Source organism: Podarcis gaigeae (assembly GCF_964106915.1).
Source record: "Podarcis gaigeae genome assembly, chromosome: 9".
Lineage (NCBI taxonomy): Eukaryota > Metazoa > Chordata > Lepidosauria > Squamata > Lacertidae > Podarcis > Podarcis gaigeae.
In genome coordinates, this window is record NC_139685.1 from 38533078 (window position 1) to 38560191 (window position 27114).

Sequence of the window (27114 nt, forward strand, 5' to 3'; positions counted from 1 at the left end):
TCTGAAAGTTGACAATGTTCATTGAAACAGTCTCTCTCCTGAACCATTAGGGTTGGAAAATGATGAGTACTATGCACAGCCACATTCAATCCTTATAAATTTTACTATAACACACACTTCCAGACTGTATAAGAGAGAAACAGTAGAAAAGCAATGAATATGCATGACTGTAAAAACAGAATGCATGGAAGCAAACATACAAATCTCAACCCCCCCCAAAAAAAAATCAGATCTGAATGATCCTTTTGCAATATACAGCCACCCTCTAGAAGTTCCCAGAGAAAGCTAAAATAAATGTCCTTTGGATTTGAAAGGATTTGAGTTCATTACTACTTTCTCCAGGTTTATTGCAGTGTCATGCTTATTAGAATATTTAGTATGTATTTATAACAAATTTCAAGTATTCAAATTACTTCATTTACATTGTAATAGCAATCCTTACAATAATCCTAGAAGGCAAGTCATATTGCTGAAACTACAAGAGCAGTGTTACTTAGAGGGTTCATGATGGATAACAGCTCTGAACTAGAAAATTCCAGCTCACGTTCTACAATTTCTTTGCAAAATAGGTAAGATCAATTGATGAAAAGCGAATTCCTTGGAATAAAAAGGATTTTTGTTTTTCCAGACATGTCAAGATTTTACCAGTCAGAAGTTTGCTAAACATCATTTCAAAATCAATGGGTTGTAGTAAGTGCAATTCCTACTCAGAGTAGGGCTATTAATTGGGTCTACTCTGAGTAAAGCTCAATTAATGACACCCCCCTCCAATAATTTAAAAGCAGATAATGCATATTATGTGCTTACAAAGTGAGCTTCAGATTTCTCTTTCTGGCAAGCTGATATACTTGCTCAGATTGAATGTTTGTAGTAGGACAATGTTGAATTACACCCATTGAATATAAGAGGGGGATCCAAGTTTTATTTCAACTACTTTCAAAACCTATGCTTAATTTGCAAAAATGCAAACAAATGTTTGAAAACAAACATGAAGACATGGATCTTTCAAGCTGTTCACAACAATAAAGCACACAATACAATCTTCCCTATGCTCCTATTGACCAGCCTAGGAAGTCTAGGCTCAAGGGGCCTTCAGACAGTACCAGAAATGGAAGAGAGGGATTCTCAAACATAAATAAGCTTAGTGAGCTCCAAGCCAAGTCTTTGGGACCTGTAGAGTATCTCAGGAAAGGCTGAAGACCTAATGGGGTTTCCTCAAACAGGAGCTTTAAAAAAGTAACTGATTCTGTGCCTGAGTCAAAACATTATTATTCCAGACACATAATTTCTTTTGTCAATCAATATCCATTGTTTGCTATACACCTGAACTAAGTTATGACGAAACAGTTCCTTGGAAAGAGTCTTTGGCATGTTTTGACTGACTCATTTGATTACTATGTACAAAAGCCACTCTCCCTTCATTTCTGTATCTCAGATGCTTTAACAGTATGTTATTTTTTTGCAATAAACGTATGCAATTTTTTTTAAAAAAAATCCACAAGTGGAACATTTACCTTGTTTGTGTCTCTTTACCATGTCGTTTTCACCCAAGTCTGTTCAAAGCATATGGCCTAGTGGGTGTGTGGGAATGAATGAATCTCCACATAGGCTATAGATTTTAAGTAGATCTGCTTAGTTTGGAGTGCCAACCCAAACAACAGAATGATAAATACTGTGAGGTAGCAGTTTCATCCACAATTTAAAACTCAGCTAAGAGGGCAAACCAGCCAGACAAGAAAACGTCCACTCCATGCACACACCAGCAGCTGCTCATTGTTCAACTACTAGCCTTTTCCTATAAAGCAGCAAGCATCCCCCCAGAATCCTGGGGATCAGCTCTCATTAAAACCTAATCACTGCCTCATCCCAGCAAAGTTCATTCCATGTAGGTCAAAGCTGTGGTGAACTGTTAAGGCAGTCTAAAGCCTTCTGTGGAATTGTTCAAATTGCATCTGACAAGATGATTCTAATGCACTTACTCTCTCTCTCTCTCTCTCTCTCTCTCTCTCTCTCTCTCTGTGTGTGTGTGTGTGTGTTAAATATATATTAGCCAACTTCTGCAGTTGTGGGGTGGGGAAAAGAAGTGTACCTCATGGAAGATCAGGTGATACAACGAGGTCAGTAATACTTCTAGTACAGAATCCTTCAGAAGTATTCATGTAGTATGAAGTAATTATTTGGGAATGTTTGGGTTACTTAAGAGAAGTGTGCTTCCTCACATGAGCCAAAATGGCAGCTGTCTTTCCACAATGTACAAAACATAGTGCAGTGGTACCTCTGGTTACGTACTTAATTCGTTCTGGAGGTCCGTTCTTAACATGAAACTGTTCTTAACCTGAAGCACCACTTTAGCTAATGGGGCCTCCCGCTGCTGCTGCTGTGATTTCTCTTCTCATCCTGAAGCAAAGTTCTTAACCTGAGGTACTATTTCTGGGTTAGTGGAGTCTATAACCTGAAGCGTATGTAACCCGAGGTACCACTGTACAGTAGTACCTTGGTTATCAAACTTAAGCCATTCTGGGAGTCCGTTCAACTCCCGAAATCATTCGAAACCCAAGACATGGCTTCCGATTGGCGGCAGGAGCTTCCTGCACTCAATTGGACACTGCAGAAGCCGTGTCGGATGTTCAGCTTCTGAAAAATGTTCGCAAACCGGAACTCTTACTTCTGGGTTTGCAGCATTCAGGAGCCGAGTTGTTTGACAACTAAGCCATTTGAGAACCAAGGTACCACTGCAGTAACATAAACTCAATACTAGAAGTCTCCAGCCAAATAATTAGATGTGTATAACAAACCAATGCCCACAGTCCCTTGCTTTTCACCGTATTTTGTCTCACTTCCTTTAACTATCTTATCTCTTGGCCACTGTCCCTAGTACACTTGCCCTTCTGGCCTTAAGCATTGCCATGTTTCTTCATCTTTCCTCCCTCTCGTCCTCTCCACATTCCTCTGTATACCCATATATCTACATTTTTCTAACATGAAAACACACACACAATTCTGATATATCTGAATTAATGAAGTCATATGGCTATCTCTCGGCTCAGGATTTCTTTCTTTGTGAAAGCCTGCACATTGCTAACTAGTTGCAGATGTCTGGATCTATTGAACAGAAGCAAATGATTCATTTCCCTCATTATTCAATCATTCCAAGATGCATTTAAACATCTGTTATGTAAGTCTTCTCAATGGCAGTCCAAAACATCTGATGCATTTTTATCCCAAAATGACAGACTATAGGAATAGCAAAAATCATGCTTATTTCTGGAACCTATGGGAAATATCACAATGGTTTCAGTAAAAATCAGTTCCAGGCCCATCCTTTGGTGGCTGGAAATCAAAAGAAACAGAAATAAAAATCAATTACTTCAAATGTTACTATGTCTTCCTAAATATTCAGGATTGTTTTCATAATCTCTCCCCAGAATACTTAATTGTCTGGGACATAGAACACTATTACGTGACTGAAAATGGCATCAATGCAAAAGGAAGAGATTGGAAGTTGCTTCCTTGGTGGAGGAACGCAGATCTTTTGTATCACACATAGTACCACAACATAGAAAACGTTTCATTTTTACAAAGCATAAAGGGCAGAGCAACTCTGTTTACTGCTGTATTGATGGAGCAGCCACTGTATCTTATACATACTCAGACCAGGAGGGGAGGGGAAAAACACACAACCATAACATACAAAAACAACATTAAAATGAAAAACATGCCCACAGAGTTCCTGGAAACACTAGCAGTGGCAACCAAATAGAAACTATGCAATAATTGCCACCACACATGGAGCTAATGAACTCCATGTTTGGGTTGGTATAAAGTTCTGCATGGATTTAGGTGGTATAGGATACAGCATAAATGCGCTCATCCTCTGTATTGCCCCTCATAGTGACTGCACCCTGTTTCAGCCATTCTGCCAATGTATTTGGAGGGTTCTGCTGGCATATCTGTTATGCCAGTAGCATATCATGAGTTGTTCCATCATATCACATAGCCCCTCAGTGAGCACAACTTGAGTATATTAGGACTGCACCCTAAACATCCGAGAACTAGGGCTGCCATACATCCGGAATTTCCCAGACATTACTGGGATTTCAAAAGCAGAATTGACATCTGGGGGGAATTTCCGAAAGGCGGCGCTTTGTCCTGGATCTTAGGCAAGTCAATAAGAAATCACCCTACCAGAACTCACACTGCAGCCTTGAATTTCACTATGGTAGTCACGTCCTATATTATTGTGAAATATTCCATAGTTATGGAATGTTGTCTACAGAATATATTATAAATACATTTGTTGTAACCATCTAGTACTCAAAATTTAACATATTGCAGCTGCCTTGTCACTGGTCTCTTCTTATAATCCAGTTTTGGTCTCAGAAATCCAAGACATTTAATGTCCCATCATCCAAATGAGCATTCCTCCACCCCATGAAAGCTTTTATTTATTTATTTTTAAAAATTAAGAAATCAACAGAAAAGCTCCTGAATTAGACCTGTGCTTTTTATGCTTTTAGAAATTAATAGTAGGGCAGTGGATGTTGGTGATAGCAAACACAGAAAACAAAGCATTTCAACAATACCTTCAGGCTGTAGTTCCTTCTCCAAAACCATTTTTTTCAAACTTACCCGTCTATCACTTCAATGAATTTGTTTCAAGTTGTGGCTAATGAAAGGACAGCGGGGTTTGGGGACGGGGAGGCTTGAACATTGCGCAGTCTGGGGAGGTGTCAGAACTTAATGCGACTAGTTTGTGCTTGTTCCTTTCTCTCCACCCTTGAGTTGGCCCAGGATTTGGACCTGGCAACAGTCGGGAATTTTTAATTCACAGCAGCCAGGCTTTCCCCTACAGAACACAAGAGACTTGGAATCCAATTTCAGTTGATGCTTTTGAAGGGGATGTATGGGGAAACCCAGCCAGATGGGCAGGGTTTATTTATTTATTTATTTATTTATTTATTTATTTATTTTTAATGTATGTGAAAACTATTTCTGCATCCATTCCTTCTTGCCAGCCTCTTCATTTTAGAACATTAAAATGCATCTTAATCAACTTCCTTCTCCATTCTAATGCAGGGCACATATCTAGGAGTCTCAGGGAAGTAACTGAGCTTGGGAGGGTCTTTTTTGAGCTTTGGCTGATATGCCAGTTACACTTGCTATTGAAAGATGCAAGACCTGGCAACTGTCATCAGTGTTTTGGTCACTTCCAGATTGGATTATTGTAGTGTTTCCTACAATACCGGTAATCTTTGAAGACAGTCTGGAAACTTAAAGCTTTTGCAGAATGCTAATGTAGAATGCTTGATTACTGACAGGTTGAAGTTGGTGCTCTCATATATATCACCTTTTCTAAAAGATCTGTAACAGACTCCAATTAATTTCCAAGCTCAGTTCAAGGACCTGGTTTTAACTTTTAAGCCCCAAATGTCCGAGGAGGTGCCAGTTATCTCAGAGAACACTTTCTCCCCTATAAAACTCCTCGACATTTGAGATTCACCAATGAGGTTCTACCACAGGTTCCATACTTGGCAAGGGATACAAGAAGCAAAATATTTATTTCCACCGGAGCTTTGGAACACCTTTTCACCTTGACACCTTCCATTTCTCTTGTACAGTACCAGACTGGCCCGACTAGAAGCTTCCCTCTCATGACAAATAGCGGGGACGGATGGACTTTAATCAGGTCCGCAATGCAGCCGAAAAGGACTTCAAAAATCTTCCCTGTGCATTTCGGTCTTGATTCCTGTCCCCACCCCTACTTTAAAAAAAACCAAACCCATTAAGCTATACATTTGATGCAATGGGCAATTTGGTCCTTACTGTCTAGTAAGTATGCACAGTGTTTCAGTCAAAGACAACACACATATGCAAATATATGTGGCATTAAACTCTATTGAACTCAGTGGACCTTGATCATGAGTAAATACTCAAATAACTGAGCTATCATTGTAAAAAAAAGAAAGAAAAAGAAACAACACTTCTACACTACTTCATATCCCTGTACAATGGTACCTTGGTTTATGAACGTAATCTGTTCTGGACGTCCGTTCTTAAACCAAAGCGTTCTTAAACCAAGGTGTGGTTTCCCATAGCAGTGGGGGATTCAATTTACAAATGGAACACACTCAACAGGAAGCGGAAACATGTTCTGATTCCAAGGCAGAGTTCACCAACCAAAACACCTACTTCTGGGTTTGCAGCATTCTTAATTCATGTTGTTCATAAACTAAGCTGTTCTTAAATCAAGGTACCAATGTAATATGAATACTGTGAAAATTACTATTTTTCAAATCTTCTAAAGCACACACACATCCTGCATGGGGGAAAATATCCGATACCTGAGTTCCTCCAGCTGAAGGGGCTACAGAAATTGGTGCAGACGCAGCAGACCCCAGAACACATTCTGCTGATAGAGCCTTTGCACTGGCAAAGATGGCAGAATGGCCCAAACAAAACAGTGTCAAGGGGGAATGTGGGGATGGACACACTGTCCCCATATCTAATGCTGCTTCAGTCCACAGCTACATCCTTGTCAACAGCCCAATTCTACGCCAGCCCCAGACCTGGCAGAAATAATTTCCTCCCCATTGACTTCAACAGGAGGCAGGAAACAGCAACTTCCACCTTCTGTGACTCCGTCCAGATTAGCCAATGGCTGCCCTTGTTGCTGGCTCCTCCCATTGGCTGCTTGGCCAAAAGGCGGCTTATCCTGCCCTGGGTGGTCTTGAATGCTTATCCTAGGAGACCTGTGTATGCTCTTCACAGGCAGACTTTAATCAGGTGCTATGTTTATGTTGCCCCACCTTCTTCCCTCTGGCCTGAATGGATGCCTGAGGAAACTGATTTCTGTTCCATTGGGGCCAATGGATTTTGGACACTGTGCTGCCATTCTGTATATTGTGTGTAAGCGGGGCTGCAAGGGTACGTCCTTGTTGTCATGAGTTCATTGGCTGACTGGCACAGTCCCTGATTGGTGGGCACTGGCAGTGTTCCCAGGGATGCTGGGGGCACGCACGTCTGTCCTTTTTAATGCAGTTTTTGTATTGCTTTTTTTAATCCTGGGCCAAGGTTACTTTGATTCAATGGCTGTTCAGCTTGTATAGGGGTGGTGCAATGCACCCTGGCATTATGTTAGCCTAGGCTTGCTCTATAAGCATCAGAGGCTTTGTGCAACAGTTCTGTAGGAATGCCTGTATCTATCCATGCTTTAAAAATATGTTTCTGTAATAGCATCCATATGCACCTTGAATACAAGAAAGAAACTGCAAGACAGCTTGTCTGTGAAAAAAAGCTTTCCCCCCCCCCCTTATGCTGCCCACCCTACCATTTGGCATTTAGCCAATTGTAGTAGATGGTGGAGGGGCTGCAAAGAGCTCTGGAAGAAAGAATGTGCACGTTAAGCAGAGCACAGCTTTTGTGAGGGGTGAGAAAAATAAGGGAAACATTCTCCACTGCCAAAGAACCAAGTGGTAAATACAGAAGACAGGGAGGGGTGGGGGTGGGGGGTAAATTGTCAGAGGCTGCTGAATAGCCGCCAATATGTTTAGAACAGCTCAGAATGTGCATAGACTATTAAGGCTATTCCTCAATGCCAGTGTGCATTTTTTTTTAAAGAAACTTCTTTTTCTATACAACTCAAAGTAATCTAAAGTAAATATAATAAAAACCTGAGTACAGAGCAAATATTGGTTGATGTTGTTTTAAAAGACTTAAAATCTAATTAACAATACATTCCATCATAGAGTTCAATCTACCATCAATGAAAGCTTATTGGGCACTTGTCCAAACAGGAAGATTTGAACCAATTTTCTGACAGTTATTAGTGTGTGTGTGTGTGTGTGTGTGTGTGTGTTTAAAACCTCCCAAGTCCAAGGTTCGGTAATGCTTTTATATAGGACCAACCATTTAGTCACAAAAATGTGGCAGGTGTTCAAGTTCTCCAGAACTCTTCATTAGGGAAGATGTTAACAAAGAGTGTGGTGGGGTTCAGATTGCAAGCTGATGAAGTCCGTCCCAGGTGCTCCAGATATCAGCTAACACAGGGGTCAGCAATCTAAGGCCCATGGGCCACAAGTGGTGCCCGGGGTTTGTTTAACCAGCCCAGCAGCTCTTCCCGAACCGTGCTACCTGCTTGGCGAGTCCCCACGCATGTGCAGATGCCGGAAATCGCGACCACGGGCGCTCACGATCTGGCCAACGGAGGAATCTCCGCTGGAGTGAACTGGCCCAGGCGAGGTAAACCTTGCCAACCCCTGAGCTAACACTCCTAAGAAAGAATGGCTGCTTTCCTCATTGTTAGAAACAAATAAAATAAAGAACGATTTGGCTACTTGCTAATGGCAGCTAGACCGAACATCACATGCTTTTGGAAGTACATGGATAAAGCCACGGTAGAAATTTGGTATGACAAAGTCTGATTTCTGGTGATGTCAGAAAAGCTAAGCTTTTCACAGAGAGAGATCTCAAGATATGACATTTTTTATTTAGTGTGGTGTGACTTTACTAAATATATAAATGAGGGGGTAGAGGCCCCTGATATACCAGCAAGGCATACAAGGTTTGTGAAACTCTTAATAGTTAAAAGCCTTGCTATCAAATATCAGTCATCAGTACCTTGGGAACTCTATGGTGCATGCTATGGAACTTGTGAAGAGAGGCAGAATAATCAGACTAAGCACCAACCTTGGTTTTATATCTTATTTGCTTTTACTTGCATTTGTAGTAATTCTGGGCATTTCTCTCTTGTGTTTGTTATTTATGATTTGTAGCCTTTTACTTCAGAATAAAATAAAATTATCCATGTACAAAAGCTTTCTGGGCTGACAGTTGAATCTATGCAGCAGCAGGCTAGTATTTTTTAAAGATATTTAAGCAATGAATTTGGGTCATATGGTGGGCTGTACTGACAGTGGCGTAGCGTGGGTTGTCAGCACCCAGGGCAAGGCAAGTAATTTGCGTCCCCTAACCCATGGATTTGCGCCCCCTAACCCTAAGCCCCAGATGTTGCGCCCGGTGCGGCCAGACCCCTGCACCCCCCATGCTACGCCACTGTGTGCTGATATTGAAATGAGGCCATTTTAATCTGTTTCAGGGTTGGCAGTCTGGTACAGAGGGGATCAGCTAGCCCAGTGGACATAATACCAAGCTTCCTGGGGGTACCCCAGCATTTATAGGCACCATGTCAGTGACCCCCAACCTTAGAAGGTCTAACTATACAAGACTTGTGGATGGGCGGGAAATCTGGATTGAGCCACAATGCTGGGTGAGGAGGGATTAATCTTTTCCTGCAGTGCTTTTGCAATGACCCCTGCCCCAAAGCTGGTGTTTGTCCCACTAGAGGACACTTAGGTGCACAGACAATGCAGACTCTTGGGGTGAAATCAATCATCAGGCTCCAATACCATCACTGGAAGAATTCATTTCCTGTAGGACTAAGATAATGTACATGCACTTATAAATGCCCGCATGTATGAACTCACCAACTCAGATTTCACCTGGAAATAAGTGAGGAGGTATACATTCTTACATAAGCCAGATATATATATGCATTATTTATATGAAAGGTAAGAGGGTGTGGGGAGAAACGGTAGATAAAATTACCCTGGGCTTCTAAGGTGGCTTATAGGTACTGTCTATAAAATATGTTAGTTTTACAGTGCAATTCTAATCTTACCCCCCACTTGCCTGAGAGTATGTCCTATTGAACTCAATGAAGTTTACTTATGAGTAGACATGTATACATGTATACAATTGCACTGTTAAATTCACACACACACACACACACACACACACACACTATGGTTTCTCATTGCTTATTCTAACCAATATGCTTTCCCACAACTTTCCCCTTCATCCTTAACAAATGACATGCTTAAAGGATGGCCCCTTATCAGGTTGCATTTTTCCCAGGGCTATTAAGTAGCCTGGTGAGGAAATAGAATGGAAGATTAAATTAATGAAACAAAAAACATTTGAATCGGCTAACAAATGTGGGAAACTGCTGGCTTGGCAGTTGAAGAAGAGACAAAAGTTGAACATAGTAACAAATTTGGAAATAGAAGGAAGATATATTCAGAACCCGGTGGAAATTAGAAAATGTTTCCAGAAGTATTTTAAGAAATTATACACTCAAGGGCCACAAAATGAGGAAGAGATTGCAAAATTCTTGGAGAAAAATGGACTTAAAAAACTATCACAAGAAAATAGATCTCTCCTGAATAGTAAAATAACACGTCTAGAGATAGAACATGCCATTCAGAATATGAAGCTGGGCAAGTCTCCAGGGCCAGATGGCTTGACCTCCAAGTATTATAAGACATTAAGTGACTTTTTGATTCAACCACTGATGGAGGTCAGCAATGAAATTATGGAGGGAAAGAAGGCGCCTGAATCGTGGAAGGAAGCTTTCATCACATTGATACCAAAATCAGAAACTGAAAAGACACAACTTAAGAACTACCGTCCCATCTCCCTTTTAAATGTGGATTATAAAATATTTGCTGACGTTTTGGCAGGAAGACTCAAAAGAGTTTTAAATGAGATAATTCATAAAGACCAGGCAGGCTTTCTCCCAGGAAGACACTTGTTTGCTAATACAAGGAACATTATTGACATTTTGGAACTTCTGCAAACAAATATTAACACTAAAGCAGCTTTAATTTTTATAGACGCGGAGAAGGCCTTCGATAACATCTCTTGGAAATTTATGAAGGGGAATTTAAAAGAAATGGGAGTGGGGCGGGGTTTTGAAAATGGGATTGACGCCATTTACTCAGAACAAAAGGCAAAACTGATAGTCAACAATGTGGTTACAGAAGAGTTTAAGATTGAAAAAGGGACACGACAGGGCTGCCCGATTTCCCCCTTGCTGTTTATTTCTGTCCTGGAGGTGCTCTTGAACTTGATTAGAGGGGACCGGTTGGTGCAAGGGATTCAGATCGGAGCGAAACAATATAAACTTAAAGCTTTTGCAGATGACCTTGTTTTGACATTGCAAGAGCCAGAATCTAGCACAAAAAGAGTGTTACAATTGATTCAGGACTTTGGTCGGGTAGCGGGCTTTAAACTAAATAAACAGAAAACTAAGGTGTTGGGAAAAAATTTGACAGATGCAGAGTCAGAACGGTTTCAGAGAGAAACAGAACTAACTGTGGTTAAAAAAGTAAAGTACCTAGGGGTAAACATAACAGCAAAAAATCTGAGTCTTTTTAAGGATAATTATGAAAAATGTTGGTCTGAAATTAAGAGAGACTTGGACAGTTGGTCAAAATTGAAGCTTTCTTTGTTAGGCCGAATTGCTGCTATTAAGATGAATGTATTGCCTAAGATGTTGTTTTTGTTTCAAACATTGCAAATTGTGGACAAGACGGAGTGTTTCAGGAAGTGGCAGAGAGATATTTCTAAATTTGTCTGGCAGGGCAAAAAGCCCAGAATTAAGTTTAAGATATTAACTGATGCGAAAGAAAGAGGGGGCTTTGCCCTGCCAGACCTAAGGTTGCACTATGAAGCCGCAGCTTTCTGCTGGCTAAAAGACTGGCTACTTCTAGAGGACACCGATGTGTTAGATTTAGAAGGTTTTAACAATGCATTTGGTTGGCATGCATACTTATGGTATGACAAAGTTAAGATCAATAAGGCCTTTAAGAACCATATTGTCAGGAAAGCAGTGTTTAATGTCTGGACAAAATACAAAGACCTATTGGAAAATAAAACTCCAAGATGGCTATCACCTCTGGAGGCTAAGGCCCGAAAAAGACCCAATATGGAGGCCAAATGGCCGAAATATTGGGAAATAATAGAGAAAGAGGGAAATAATTGGAAATTGCAGAGTTTGGAAAAAATGAAAGACAAAGTGCGAGACTGGTTACATTACGCTCAGATTCAAGAAATTTTTAAAAAGGATAAAAAGTTAGGATTCCAGGTGGAGAAATCGAAGTTGGAAACAGAATTGTTAGAACCTAAGACTAAAGTACTCTCAAGAATGTATAACTTGCTGTTGAAATGGAACACACAAGATGAAATGGTTAAGTCGGCCATGATAAAGTGGGCACAGGATATTGGGCATAATATTATGTTTGAGGATTGGGAAAGGTTGTGGACCACGGGGATGAACTTCACGGCATGTAATGCTCTGAAGGAAAATGTAATGAAAATGATATATAGGTGGTACATGACCCCAGTTAAACTTGCCAAAATATGCCATGTGCCAGACAATAAATGTTGGAAATGTAAGGAAAATGAAGGAACATTCTTTCACCTCTGGTGGACTTGTCCCAGGGTGAAGGTCTTCTGGGAAATGATATATAATGAGCTGAAAAAGGTATTTAAGTATACCTTCCTTAAGAAACCAGAGGCCTTCCTCCTGGGCATTGTCGGCCAGATGGTGCCAAAGAAGGATCGAACACTCTTTTTGTACGCAACAGCAGCAGCAAGGATACTTATCGCCAAGAAGTGGAAAACTCAAGATCTACCCACTCTGGAAGAATGGCAGATGCAGCTGATGGACTATATGCAACTGGCTGAGATGACTGGCAGAATTCGAGACCTGGGAGAAGAGAGGGCTGAAGAAGATTGGAGGAAATTTAAGATTTATTTACAAAAATATTGTGATTTGGTGGAAGTTAAGTAGGATGTTTGATCATAAATAATTGGCCACCACAAAATCGGATCGGAATGGGATGTAAAGTGAGATTAAGAGAAATTAATTTGCAGAGGATTATATTTAAATAAGTGGTTATAAAATTTGCAAATTAGATAAATTGCATGAAAAAAAAAAATCTATGATGATGAAAATGGTAGCGGGAGATGTGAGGAAGTCCAAAGAAGTTATGAAACTCTGTTAAAAGCAAGGTTGTTTATTGTTTTTGTACTTTATTCTGTAAAAACCCCTAATAAAAATTATATTAAAAAAAAAAAAATATTAAGTAGCCTGGTGAGAGGAGATGCAAACTGGAATGGGCATGGGTTGGGAAATCCCGATGGCCAGATGGAGAGGCCTTCCAGGCTTGAGGTTTCCAACCTCTGTTCCAGAGGTTTGATAATTTCCACCAATTAACACAGAATAGACTAAGGTGACACAAAAGAAGACAAGTGGGACAACCAGAAAGGAGAAGATTGCATTAAGATAGCAAGAAGATGATCAAGTCATGCACCAGAGTTTTTGCCAAGAGGAACAGCCATATTTTCAAAATGTAGTAAAGGGAGAAGTAGCACATTTTAGCGAATTACTTAATACAGGGAGCAAAGGAGAAAGAGTGGGGAGTCAAGATAAAGCCAAAGCTTGAACAGTAACATTTGTCCATGAGTAAAAAAGGGTATGAGAGAAGGGCTGGAGGAAAGATTGAACATACTGAGTTTGAGATGATGACACCAAGCATCCACGCTGAAATACTGAAGAGGCAGTTCATGATGCAGGACTGGAATGGAGAGGAGAGTTCAGGGTGTGTGTAATCTGTACAGGAGGCACTGAAAGCTGTGGGAATTGATGAAGTCACCCAGGGACAGTGAGTAAAGACTAGAGAAGAGCAGAGGGCCAAGAACAGATCCCCAAGGAACAACGCAAAGAGAAAACAGACTTGCTAATCATGATGTGGTCATCACCATGTGTGCCTTTGCGTATTTGGTCTCTGCTTTGCTCACCCAGTTCAACTTCAGCAACATCCTCATACTCACAAGAGAAACAGGCAAATCTTCTGTTGTATTTCAGTACTCTTTAATTACTGCAAGCTAGAGAACAAAGCAGTTAATGGCAAGACACCAGGGGGAAGAATGCAGAGGATAATAATTAAGAAAGGGGGGTGGGAATAATCTAGGACAGAAACAATGGATTTCGGAAGAGAAATGCTTAGGCACCAGCAGGGAAACTAAAAAAAAAAAAAAAGCAAAACAAAACTATTGTCTTGGTATTCCTATTCTATCAAGAAAGAGTTCTCCAAATCTCTGTGTTCCATTTTCATCCATCTATTCAGGGTTCCAGCAAGCACATTTATTTTAGGATTTATTTGGTACATGTTAGTTGGCACTTGGATTGCCAATGTGCATAGGGGGAGGGAGGAACAGTCCAGTCTGTTCCCGTCCCTTAAGCAGGGGTTTAATAGGGAGAAATCAGCAGGCGAGCAGCTTTTTATGGCATCGAGCTAAATATTATCATCTGCTAATTGCTGCAGATCACACTGTTGTTAAAGAGACAACTAAAGGGGCTGCTTCAAAAGTTGGCAATCCTAGTTGGCATGCAGCAAAAAGTTATCCAAATCACACACTCTAGCTCTGCAATAGGTAAAGGTAAAGGGACCCCTGACCATTAGGTCCAGTCATGGCCGACTCTGGGGTTGCGGCGCTCATCTTGCTTTATTGGCGGAGGGAGCTGACGTACAGCTTCTGGGTCATGTGGCCAGCATGACTAAGCCACTTCTGGCAAACCAGAGCAGTGCACGGAAACGCTGTTTACCTTCCCACCGGAGCAGTACCTATTTATCTACTTGCACTGCATGCTTTCAAACTGCTAGGTTGGCAGGAGCAGGGACTGAGCAACAGGAACTCCCCCTGTTGTGGGGATTCGAACCGCCGACCTTCTGATTGGCAAGTCCTAGGCTCTGTGGTTTAACCCACAGCTCCACCCGTGTCCCTCAGCTCTGCAATACCTCAACCCATATTCCCTTTTAAAAAAAGGTGTGCAATGTTCCCCAGCCATGTATAATAGCTCTGATTTTCCTTATCTATTACAGTTTTGACTCTATGCTGCCACTGGGGGCTAAAATGGTTTAGCAAGTGGAATATGAACATTGCTATATGCACTGGATCCAGCATAAAGGTTTTGATTAATGGTGGACTGCTCCTCTCTTTCAATGATAGCTGTCAGTCTGCAATCAAGTCTTCAAATGCACTACTTTTGTGAACTAAAGACAGTGTTGTAGAACTATAAACTGATTCTAGTGGTCGGGTCACATAATACCACAACTTTTAAAGGTGACAAACACAGGCATCAAAGACAGAAAAAGCTAATGCATTTGAAAAAACTTTCCAGGGGACTGATATGAGCCAGAAGTTTCGTATCAAAGGGCTGAATTATGTAAACATCATTCATGAACTGGCAAAGCCCAATCTAGCTGAAGTTCCAAAATAAAGTTCTTAATTTGATTTTAATCTAAATCCTTTAACATTTCCCATGGTTTGAATGTGTCTCACCTCAAAAGTATCGGTTTGGTGGTGTTTTTTAAAAAAGTTGGCAGAGGTGGCATAGATTCACAACAAACCATCTGGGTCTTTTATCCTTTATAATATTGAGCTTGCTGTATGAAGTGTATTGTTGGATGGCATGGCTTTAAGCAACACCTTCATGTTTTAATGCTACTACATGCGTAACTAACTGCAGAGCTAAAGTAGGTGAAATAAAAAATGAATTAGATTGCTACATGCTAAAATGCTGAAGTTTCATAGCAGGGCTTGAAACTGCAAACGATGAGCATTCTTGTTTCAGCCCAGTTTATGTTGAGGCTAATTTCAGCAACAACATTTTTAAAAGCTTTCATGGCCTCAAGCATGACATCCATTAATTATGCAAGTTCTTCTACTACATTGTCATCAAAATCTAGGCTGGTGAAGTCTTTGTTGCCAGAATATATGTCAAATATTCACAATTTCAGGTCTATTCAAGGACTGAGAATGGGCTGTTGATGATGTTCTTGGGTAAAATTATTTATTCTGGCAGCTTTGTGTGGTTTTTAAAGCGAATACCTAAAATCTATGGTTTATTTATTTTTTAAAGAATACTTGTATGCTGCAATTTCATTAAAAAACATCAATTTGGTTTTCAACAGCTACAACAGGCTTCCTTAACCTCGACCCTCCAGATGTTTTGAGACTACAATTCCCATCATCCCTGACCACTGGTACTGCTAGCTAGGGATCATGGGAGTTGTAGGCCAAAAACATCTGGAGGGCTGAGGTTGAGGAAGCCTGATCTATAGTGTTGTGAGTTGTATACGGCCCAAGTCCCTTCTAATCACCTGGGTCCAGAAAGGATTAAAATCTAATGGAGGATTCCATTGTTGAATTAGCCAGGCAAGGGTCATAGTTGCTACCTAGGTAACTGCATGTATGGTGATTAGTATAACTAAAGAGGTTGCTCTGTACCAATGGGCTCATGGGTAGACCTCCCTCCCTCACCTGGCTGCTGGTGAGGAGGACAATAGCCAGATTAGAGTGTGTGACAGCTGGGCAAGAAGCAGGCAGAGAAGCCAGAGAGAAAGAGCCATGCTTGATTTCGGCTGGAATCCATGGCTGTGACTATGGGAGAAGCAAGCCCTTCACAGGGCTAATGCTGTGAGCCCCTCCATCTTAGGCTCAGGTTGTAGATATGTGTAAATAAACCATATGTTGTAAAGAAGCCGCTGTTTCCACTGTCCCTCATTCCAAGGAAGCTGAACCCTGGGTAAGCACTTGGAACCCCTGGAGTCTCGCACCACTCAGAAAATGGGGTGGCATGCAAGAATATATATACAGATCACCAACTAGCTATTACAGAAAGTGGTTATCTTAAGCCTGGTGGCAATGGTGTGATGTTGGTTTTTCAGTCACACATAATGAAAGGCATCTATGTGCAAGGATTCAGACACTGGCTGCAGCTCTTATGCGTAAACACAATAGGTTGGATCCTGAGTAAGTTAGTTGCAGATGGATCCCAATGAGACCAATGTGAAAAGTTAGTCATGACTTTATGAACTCCCATTGATTTCAATGGGAACTAAGTTGTACTAACTTAGCCTGGAATGACAACTGCACATTCTGTGCTTTTGCTGTAGCAATTGTGATGTGTGGAAGACTGAAACACATTCAAAATTATCACATGGATGAGCTCTAAATGGCATGCTTGAATTCTCACATTTTCTCAAAACAAAAAAATTTCCTTCCAGTAGCACCTTAAAGACCAACTAAGTTAGTTCTTGGTATGAGCTTTTGTGTGCATGCACACTTCTTCAGATACCTTAAAGACCAACTAAGTTAGTTCTTGGTATGAGCTTTCGTGTGCATGCACACTTCTTCAGATACCATCTGAAGAAGTGTGCATGCACACGAAAGCTCATACCAAGAACTAACTTAGTTGGTCTTTAAGGTGCTACTGGAAGGAATTTTTTTTGTTTTGATTATGGCAGACCAACACGGCTACCTATCTGTAACATTTTCTCAAGTTAGTGCACAGAAGAAATTTGGGGACCATTCCGCAATATTGCTATTTATTAGTACTTTTCATAAAATTATTAACTTACCTTTCTGTATTAAGGCATCCAAGGCAGATAGCCTGCTATTCCAATAAAAACACCTTAAAACAACTCACAATTCCAGTAATAAAGTACAATAAAGCAACTATCAAGACACAGAAACAAAAACAGGCATGGACATAAAGAACCACCAGCTAAACTAAACACATCAATGAGCCGCAGGAGCAGAACCTAATCAACCTGGCAGGACAAGACACCTTTCTGAACATGGTGGCATTTACCTGTTGGCAGAAGGCCATCAAAGAGAGTGCAAAATGGACCTCAGGGCTGGGGCAGTCCCCTTAGCTATTGTTTTTAGGTGGTTACAATTGAGCTAAACTTGGAAAGTTAAAGGGCTTGTGAGTTTTATTATGAGCCCCCTACCTCACCCCCAATAATTTGAGCACTGCCCTATGGTGTTGATCAATAGGACTCTCCAGTGCCCTTTTTGAATTCTAGTGCCTTGCTTCCTTGTTTTCACATGTCTACAGATTTTTGACAGCAGAGTATTTCCAAACTGATCTACGTGCGTCATAGGCAAACTTGATATTTGACTTAACACTTCCTGTTGCTTTAATAAAAGGTATCACTTTATCTACATTTATGTCTAACACTGTTTACACTTCCTTTTATCGAACTAAAACACAAAGGCACATCTGAAGTACTAGATATGCTTGGAGCTATGCAGGGGCGCCGACTTATAAAAAATATTGGGGGGGCCCATACCGGGGTCCTGCCCCGGGAAGTTTTCTAAATTTTAGATGAAAATTAGTGAGTTTTAAAGTTTTTTAAAAGTATTTTAGAGTCATATGATCAACATTAGAACCCCGAAAACTCGACTCTCTATAACTCCACACTCCGGGAAACTCGACAAGCCTGAAACACTTTTTGGCTTTGAAAAAAGAAACAAAACATAAACACGCACGGTATTTTCGTAAAAAGCTAATTTAATTTACAGTAACAATTATGCTTATAGACTATTACAGAGCAGTGAATATATAGCTCTGAAAAGACTGAAATGATATTTAAATAAATCCTAAACTATCATTAAAAGAATAAAACATAAAATATTGCTGTCGCACAGTAATAGCACTTTGATTAATAAGTGAAATAGCTAATTTAAGCTTACTTTGAATAAGGCTGGGGGTTCATTAAATAAAAATAATATCTCAAAGTTAATGCTTTAATACAGTTAATAAAGTTAATACAGTATGCCTAATACTGTATGTAAATACTGTAATACTGTATGTAAATAACGGGCTTTAATTGGGTCTTACACCCTAAAAATATTTAAGTATTTGAAAATAACTAATACAGTACTATAGTAATATAGAAATACAGTACTAAACTAGTACTAATATTTCGAAACTGAAAATTTAACATTCTGTATGTATTTAATTCTCTGTATGTATTTAATTCTAATAAAGATTTTTAATATCTGACAGTGAGTTTGGAGTAGCCCAATGCAAAAATCCTGAGGATCCATGTGGATCCATGCTTTGTAACCACGTTTTTGCACCACTGTGACCCTAGGCAACAGTGGGTGCGTGATTTTTTTGGTGCAAGATGTAGCCATGGACATGCTATGTGATCGGATGGTGAATTTGGGGTGACCCAATGCAAAGATCCTGAGGATCCATGTGGATCCGTGCTTTGTAACCACGTTTTTGCACCACTGTGACCCTAGGCAACAGTGGGTGCGTGATTTTTTTGGTGCAAGATGTAGCCATGGACATGCTATGTGATCTGATGGTGAATTTGGGGTGACCCAATGCAAAAATCCTGAGGATCCATGTGGATCCGTGCTTTGTAACCACGTTTTTGCACCACTGTGACCCTAGGCAACAGTGGGTGCGTGATTTTTTTGGTGCAAGATGTAGCCATGGACATGCTATGTGATCTGATGGTGAATTTGGGGTGACCCAATGCAAAAATCCTGAGGATCCATGTGGATCCGTACTTTGTCACCACGTTTTAAATGGGGAGGGAAGGAAAAACACAGAAGGGACAAGAAGCACAAGAGGGGTGTGCGGAGAAGCAGCTGGCTAAGAATGCAGGGGAGGAGTTTAACGGGGTGGGAGGGGGAGGAAAGGAAGGCAAAAGTCCCGTCCCCCCAAGCCAGCCCTCTCTCTCTCTCTCCCACCTGCATGTTTTTCGGCTGCCTGCGAGTCCCTAGAGCACGGAGAGGAGGAGGTGGTGGGCTGGAGCCTGCACGCAGTGTGACTAGGAAAGAATTAGAAGGAAGGACTCGATCCTTTCCTTAACCCTCTGCTTGCCAGGAGGGCAGGGGATTCCCTGCTCTTTGTTGAGTTTGAGCAAACGCAGCAACAGAAGCGGGTGGGCAGTAAGACCCTGAGGCAGAATGCAGGAAAGCAGCAGCTTCCGCCTTCCCTCCGCCCGCCCAATCTTATTTTTGCCTGATTTTTGCCTATTTTTGCCCCTGCGCTCCAGCGAGTCAGCTCCAGGGACCACACATTCGCTCAATAACACGCACAGACATTTCCCCTTACTTTTTAGGAGAAAAAAATCTGCGTGTTATAGAGCAAAATTTACGGTAATAATGTTCTTAAATTATTGGGGGGCGGAGCCCCCCCAAACGAATTTTTGAGGGGGCTCGGGCCCCCTCAGGCCCCATGGAGTCGGCGCCTATGCAGCTATGTTAGAGTATGCTGATTGTAAAATTACCAGAAAGAGTGACGTTGATACTTCTTTGCACTCCGGCCTTCTTCTCAATTTGGAATGAAGGTGGTTAGGAGGAAAACACATCAAGGCTCTGTATTTCATAAATTACAAGATAGATATGGTTTGTTGCTAATGCAGTATGTACACTTCCCAAACCAGCAATGGGTGTGCACTGGGCACAGAGTACACTGGAGTGTGGACCCAGCCACACAGAGTGATGGATTTCTGTAAACACAATGAAATGGAGACTGTTATGCGTCTTTTTTGTTTATTAACATAAAGCAATGAAATCACATAACTCAAGGCTATGTTCAGCAATGTAGTGGCACAAATGCTTCATGGTGCATGTAGCCCAGAACTTTAAGCTGCTAGTTTTGGCATTTTAAAACAGAGATGGTGAACCTGTGACTCTCCAGATATCTTTGGACACTTAACTCCCATTACTCAGGACTCTTGGCCATGCTGTCAGGGGCTGATGGGAATTAGAGTCCAATAACATCTAGAGGACTATGTAGCTGCTGCTGTTTTAAGCACTTTCACAGTTTGAGATGACTGGCTTAGCAGTGAATTTATAGCCCATTCATGAAAGCATCCCTCCATGTTACAGTGAAAACCCAGTTTTATGCTTTTTTGGTTTCCTCAGATCATTAGCACCTCAACTCCCTTACTCTCTTATTTTCTTTATCTTCCTACTTTTCTGTCCCACTTTGATTGAAAAGCCAGTACTTCTGCATATGCCCTTTCACCCGTTCTGCTTTAGTTTCTTTGTCCATGGCAAAGCTGAGTCTGTAAGGTCCAGCCTCCTAATTCCACTGAGGGCAACTCTCTGCCTCTAAGCTTCTCCCAGTTTTTGCACCTTGCTTTCCAGGCACAGATCCACAGTTTAAAGCTTCGTGTCTGAGTGGTTTTCCTTTTCTCTTTTGCCCTGGTGCTTTCCTTGGGAAAACCCACATTTTACCACTGAAGAAGAGCATATGGCAATCCCTAATCAGAACAAACAGCAATCCTGATTACCATTTGCTCCAACTCAAATGGTAAAATGTGGGTTTTCCTGGGAAAACAGCAAGTTAAAAAACAAAACCCCAACACCTACACCTGCAGACGCGGAACTTTAAAACCTGGACTTGTGCCTGGAAATGTAGCACAAAAGGAAGTCTGGATAAGCCCTAAGCATATAAGCTAGGCAGCATGGGTGTGTGGTCTGTGTAGCATCTTATTAACTCTTCGAACCCTATGTATTTCTGTAGCAGCATGTCAAACCACAGAAGCCATTATTTTCACTCTTAAATCATTTTTATTCTTTTTTTTAAATATTACAATTGCAACAGTAGCGTGGTTATTACCAGCTCTCAAGAGCAGATGTGGGGAACCTTTAGACCTCCAGCTGTTGTTGAACTACAACTCCCATCAGCTCCAGAAAGCATGGACAATGGCCAGGGATGAGGGCAGAGGAAATTCAGCAGCATCTGGATCTCTAAAGGTTCCCCACACCTACTCTAGAGCAAGCACACTAATGTTGGTTCTTTAGTGGTCATTGCTTAATCCCCCAAAGTAAGAAAGGTATTCATAGCCAATGCAATCTTGCCATTAAGACCCCAATAGTAGTATTGGTAATTTCCCCCCAAAACTGTTTTTTGATTAATACACCTGCAGAGTATGTGTTAATGCGCTCACCTGGTATCCGCCTTTTATAAACCAGATTAAGACATGAAAAACATAATACATAAAAAAGAACAGATTAAGACTTTGCTGCTTTATTGAGTTTTAATGTGTTGTCATTGTTGTAATATTGTATTATAAATGGTATTGTAAATTGTATGTGCAGGGTGCCAAGCAAATTTCTTAAGGAAACAAACTCCAATTCATGCAGCAAAGAAGCCAAAAGGCGGTTGAGCAACAGCATGGCAAATAGTGGCTGAGTTGGAAGCTGGATGTATAATTAAACAAACACATTCTTCTTCACAGTGAGGTGAAAATCAATCCAGATCCATTCAGGCCACATATTCTCCATGACAATATGGTGATGTGAATTGGCCTCTCTAAGCTAAACTGTGCTTGCAAAACAATTGTAATTCTCTAAAGAGAAGCCAAATCCATTTTATGAAAGGAAGCTTCTGCCAAGAGTATCGTGGCTTTATACAAACACTTGATTGCCCTTGCTGACAAGAAAGGTCATTCTCATTCGGAGTCCTCTATTCCTGTTTTGAATCAGCTGATCTGTGCAGAAGGCAGACTGCCTGGCATGCCGGAATGCACATTTCAGCCAGCATCCTCTGCTCACTGTTTGGAAGGGAACTCGGCTATCTAGCAAGCAACTGCTGCAGTCCCAAATGCAGAGAGAGAGAGAGAGAGAGAGAGAGAGAGAGAGAGAGAGAGAGAGAGAGAGAAGCACAGTAGCTGCAAATCGCTAAGTGCTTCTGGCTTGTCAGAGGTGTCAAACAAACTAATAGCACTCTGAGAAAAAAAAGGCACTGGAATTCAGTGTTGTGCTTGGCAAGTGCAAACAAACTGACCATCAAAAATATGTGCAGATTGCATTGTGTCATAGAAACAGAGTAAGATTAGACCACAAAATCATACAAAACAGCCTCTTGCTGCAAGGCAGGACAAGGCAGCAGCAGTATATTCGAATTTACTTGGAAAGTCCCACTATGTTCAATGGTACTTACACCTTAGGCAAAGGTGGGAAGGATTGCAGTCCTTAATCCCCAAAGTACTGACTTAATTTTGACCTCTTTTTTAGAAGGGAGTGTCCTATGGCGCATTGCTATCTGAGCCAAGACCTTTGAAGGTGTGTGTGTGTGCTATAAATGAAATAAAAGCAGGTGCCACTTGCAAACTCAATATGAGATAGGAAGCATAGAAGTGTCCTTCCTTAAATCAAACACTGCCACTCAGTATGACAGATAGATGATAGATATAGATTAGATAGATGATAGATAGATAGATGATATAGATAGATAGATAGATAGATAGATAGATAGATAGATATAGATAGATAGATAGATAGATAGATAGATAGATAGATAGATAAGCCAGTGGTTGGGCTTGCAGGTGTGGGAATGGTGGCAAGCAAGCAGGTGGGCCAGAGGTGAGGGGTGCTCACTCTGCCTCCTGTGCATGGGGTTCACCTTGCCTCAGAGTTGGGCTTGCCCTGCACCGCACTGCATTCTGGGAAAGGAGGGAATTAAGTCCTCCCTGTTTCACAGGGCATCCCAGAAGCAAACCTCATGTTAGGTAAAGGTCTGCTTTTAGACTGAAAACGCCCTTCCCCAGCTTCCCCCAACCTGGTGGCCTCCGAGCCCTGCTGACTGGGGCTGATGGAAGTTACAGTCTGATCCTGAGGGCATCTGCTTGGAGAATGCTGCACTAATGGAAAAGAGAAGGCAGACCTCTTTCACTTTAGAATAGCAGATGATCAATACAGTACTGTAATTAGAAGCAAATATTCCTTGTTGCTTTGTGGCAGCAGAGCCAAAACCGCATTGTGGTTATGAGAGAGAGAGGGAGAGAGGGAGGGAGGGAGAGAGGGAGGGAGGGAGGGAGGGAGAGTTTTGTGTGTGCCCCTTAAATACATTATTTTACTGCCAAACATTGAAGGAGGCCAAGTATCGGCAAGCCAAGTAAACCCTCCTCCTTTATATTTACAAATGTACCAAATGGCCTAAGAACTTTAGAGGACATGTAAGAGCTGGCTCACAATGTATTTCTAAATGAAATGCTCGAAGGTGCTGTAGAGTCGAGACCTCTTGCTACTTGGTGGGAGAAAGCAGGCAGCAGCTAGTGGGACCCTCTTGGCTTGCAAGGTCACAAGGACAATATGTCACAATGTCGCAAGTGTCACCAAATAGCCCTTGTGTCCTCCAAAGCTGCCTGGCTTACCATTTTTCCTGTCTGCGCTGTCTAGCAAGGCAGCCAGCAACAACAGCTGCCGCAGTGCTCAGAACTCGTGCAAGCCTGCCAAGGATTAACTGATTGGTGACAATGCAGTCTATAGACCAGCCTGTCAAGGGCAAGGAGAAAAAACGCGCTTTGACTTCCAGCACCCCATCTGAAGGTTCAGGGAATAGAATGATATTCACAGGTAACCACCGCCGTTCGTTCCATAGCCGCTTAAATGGCTGGCTGCCAAATGAAGCTGAAGCAATAGCATTCATCATATCGATGGAGCAGCGTGAGAAGTGACACTCAGCTGCTGCATCATACGCAGCATTGCATATCGTCGCTCTGTATCATGTTCTATAAATAGAGATTCGCTGTTCTGTGCTGCTAAAGGAGCATGGAAGGACAAAAATGAACGAACCTGATCATGTCGCAGAGAAGTTTACATTTATATGACTTCTGATCGGAGTGGAACCATCTGACTGATGACATGCTGGGGAATCTAAAGTGTGGCCTTGTTGGTTCTCCTGGGCTTCTCAGCAGCTTTCAATACCATGCATGTCTTTCTGGGTCATCTCACTGGGCCAGGACTTGGAGGCATGGTTTTGCAATGGTCACAGTCCTTTCAGGGGGAGGATAAGTCCACAAGGTGGTGGGAAGCCACAATGTTCCATTTTGTCCCCGTCCCATCATGTCCCCTACGCGCCACATTCAAACATCTACATTAAACCACTAGGGAGGTCACCTGAGGGGTTGGAATGTAAATGTTATTGGTATAATCCAGTGCAGTGATGGAATTTGTCTGGAGGCAGTTTGGGGATGGATAAGAACAAAGCACACACACATACCCTAGAGCTAAATCCCAATAAGACAGAAGTCCTGGATTTATTGCTACCAATGCAATGCAATGCAAAATGGCATTGGTGGCCAGGAGTGGGTTTCTTTTCCTTCATTGGTTGACTCACCAGCTGCAATCCTATCTAGAGGAAGCAGAACCACATGCTCCTTTTAAATCCAGGCTAGATTTGTATAGCATGCTCTATGCGGGGCTGTCTATTTGGAAACTTCAGTGGGTATAGAATGTGACAGCAAGAGTGCTTGTGGGTAGGGATGTGCATCGTGAACCAGAGGGGGTCACTTCAGATAGATTTGGCCTTGTCCAAGCCAAAGCAGGATCTCTCCAAAACACCCTTGAAGCTGGAAGCTCTGAAGATATTTGGGGCAATTTGGAGATGGAGATGCTAAGAAAGCATGCAAAGTCAGTGAGTTTGCAAAAATTGAAACTTTTCTATAGCAGGAAATATCGGGAGGGGAAGGTGGGAAGGCTAGCTCTTTTGTGACTCACAGGTCTAGCTTCTAATCAGAGGGAATTATTTTACCAGAGCTCCAATCATAGTGGTTTGGGGACTGATGTTGAAGTAATATATGTCCTTGTTCTTGCCTGTCCTGAGATTTTTGCTACTTCTAGTGGTACATGTTTGGAAAATGTTGGACATTCAAATACTACTCCCCATGTGTCACATGCTCTCACACCATCCATGTCTGTCAAATCAGTTTTGCACTTAGTTTCTATAACTTTTGGTGCCAGTTGAACAGAACTCAGGCCCAAAGCTACTTTTTTCATTCATCATAACTCCTAAGCCCCTGCTCTCATCTTCCTGAAATTTTGCAGGTTACTTTCCCAGGGGAACCTTTACAATATATGCCATGTTCATACTAAAACAATTGACCACAAAACCACAATAAACAAAGTGATTCCTTTTAACTTCCTTCCTCCCTAAAATCAACTTTAGTAGTGCAGAAATCTCTCTGAACATATTAGTCTAAAATTTGGCAGGCTTTAATTTTTCAGGAGGGGTTACTATTTTTGCAAATTCCATCCACTTCTGCTGAAAAGGAAACAAAATTCTGGAATGAGATCCTCCTGAAGGAAGAAAGGAGAGGATGTTCTCTACATGATTAGAGGTACCTTTAAAATATTACATTATGCATTTATTTTTTAAGGAGCCATGCATTTATTTCAAAAAACATTTCTTCTTTCTCTATCAGGGGTTTCCCATTCACTTCAGTGCAAGGGATATTCCTTCTTTCAGATAGTTATATTTGTTTCCATTTTCAAATGAATCTTAAACAAAAAAAAATCTTCATGATTTTAAGGGACAACCTGCTGGTTCTCTCTACTGCTTCCTTTTCATCTCACCACCTGTTCTTCATCTTCTTTATTTTCTCTTATATTTTGAAGTGAGTTAACTTAACTTTGTGTAAAGTATGCTGGGTAAGATTTAGGGTTGCTGCGGCTGAATCCAGTGGGACTTTTTCTTGTGCTGGAAAGCATAAGATTGTGTTGCATCTCCAAGGGGCTGAGAACTGATTGACGCTGTAGCCTCTTTTTTCTATAAGGGAAAGTATCAATTTCCCCTTTTAGCTTTCTGTTCTCTAATTCATATGCATTCTCAGGGAACTCCTCTTTGCTTCTACATTTTGCTGCAGACCCTCCTTCCTTCTTTTTAAGGGGACAAGTTTGCCTCACACTTTGCTAGACAACTCTGGTGGCCCTCACAGTTTAGAATATTGATGGGATACTTGTGATCCTTCAGATGTTTCTGGACTACAACTCGCATATTCTCTGACAAGTGGCCATGCTGGCAGAGATTGGGGGGAGTTTGAGTCCAACAAAATCCAGAGGGTCACTGGTTCCTCAACCCAAGCCTTCCCCCTACCACATCAGGGCCTCTAAGACCCCTCTGTTAGTGTGGTGTGAACTTGGGTGTGTAGTCTACAATGACAGGGTAAAGGAGCTCTGTGCTTTTGGTTCTCATTTTTATTACCCCCACAGTTTTGCAAAGAGTCATGAGAACACCTCACCATGCTCCCCTGACATCTATGTGTTTAGCAGATATCAGAAGGAGTTGTACCCAGATGTAGCTGGGTGGAATTCATCCACACAAGGTGTGGAGCCCTAGATGGTAGACAACAAATTATAAGAAGATGCAAGAGAAACATTTAAAGCATAACAGTCCTCTGCATGTTTACTTGGAAGTAAATCCCATGCCACTTCCTCACAGGTGAGTGTGCATAGGCATAGCTGTCAACATTCCCCTTTTTTTAAGGGAAATTCCCTTATTCCGAATAGGATTCCTCACAAGAAAAGGGAAAAGTTGACAGCTATGTGCATAGGACTGTAACCTTAAATAGGGTAAGACAAAGAAACCAGGTTACAGATTTGGGTTAAGTTTACCATGAGAGAGACTACACTTAAACAGGGCGGGGGAGAGAGAAAAAGAAGGAAAGA

At 41.5% G+C, this 27114-nt stretch overlaps 1 protein-coding gene and 1 long non-coding RNA gene across 7 annotated transcripts in view; one reads left to right on the plus strand and one right to left on the minus strand.

Moving 5' to 3' along the window:
- LOC310852563 overlaps positions 1 to 27114 on the minus strand; it is a 48980-nt gene that overhangs the window by 4374 nt on the left and 17492 nt on the right. The window lies entirely within an intron of this gene.
- SPMIP2 (sperm microtubule inner protein 2) overlaps positions 23805 to 27114 on the plus strand; it is a 36793-nt gene continuing 33483 nt past the window's right edge. For 4 of the 5 annotated variants that reach the window (XR_014568109.1, XM_083756055.1, XM_083756056.1 and 1 more), the window contains exon 1: positions 23805 to 24024. Coding sequence is in view for 4 of the 5 variants with exons in the window: in XM_083756055.1 (XP_083612181.1) it covers positions 23925 to 24024 (100 nt within the window). In the remaining variant the exon portion in view is untranslated. The remainder of the gene's footprint in view (positions 24025 to 27114) is intronic. The other variant, XM_083756054.1, reaches the window with a different exon arrangement.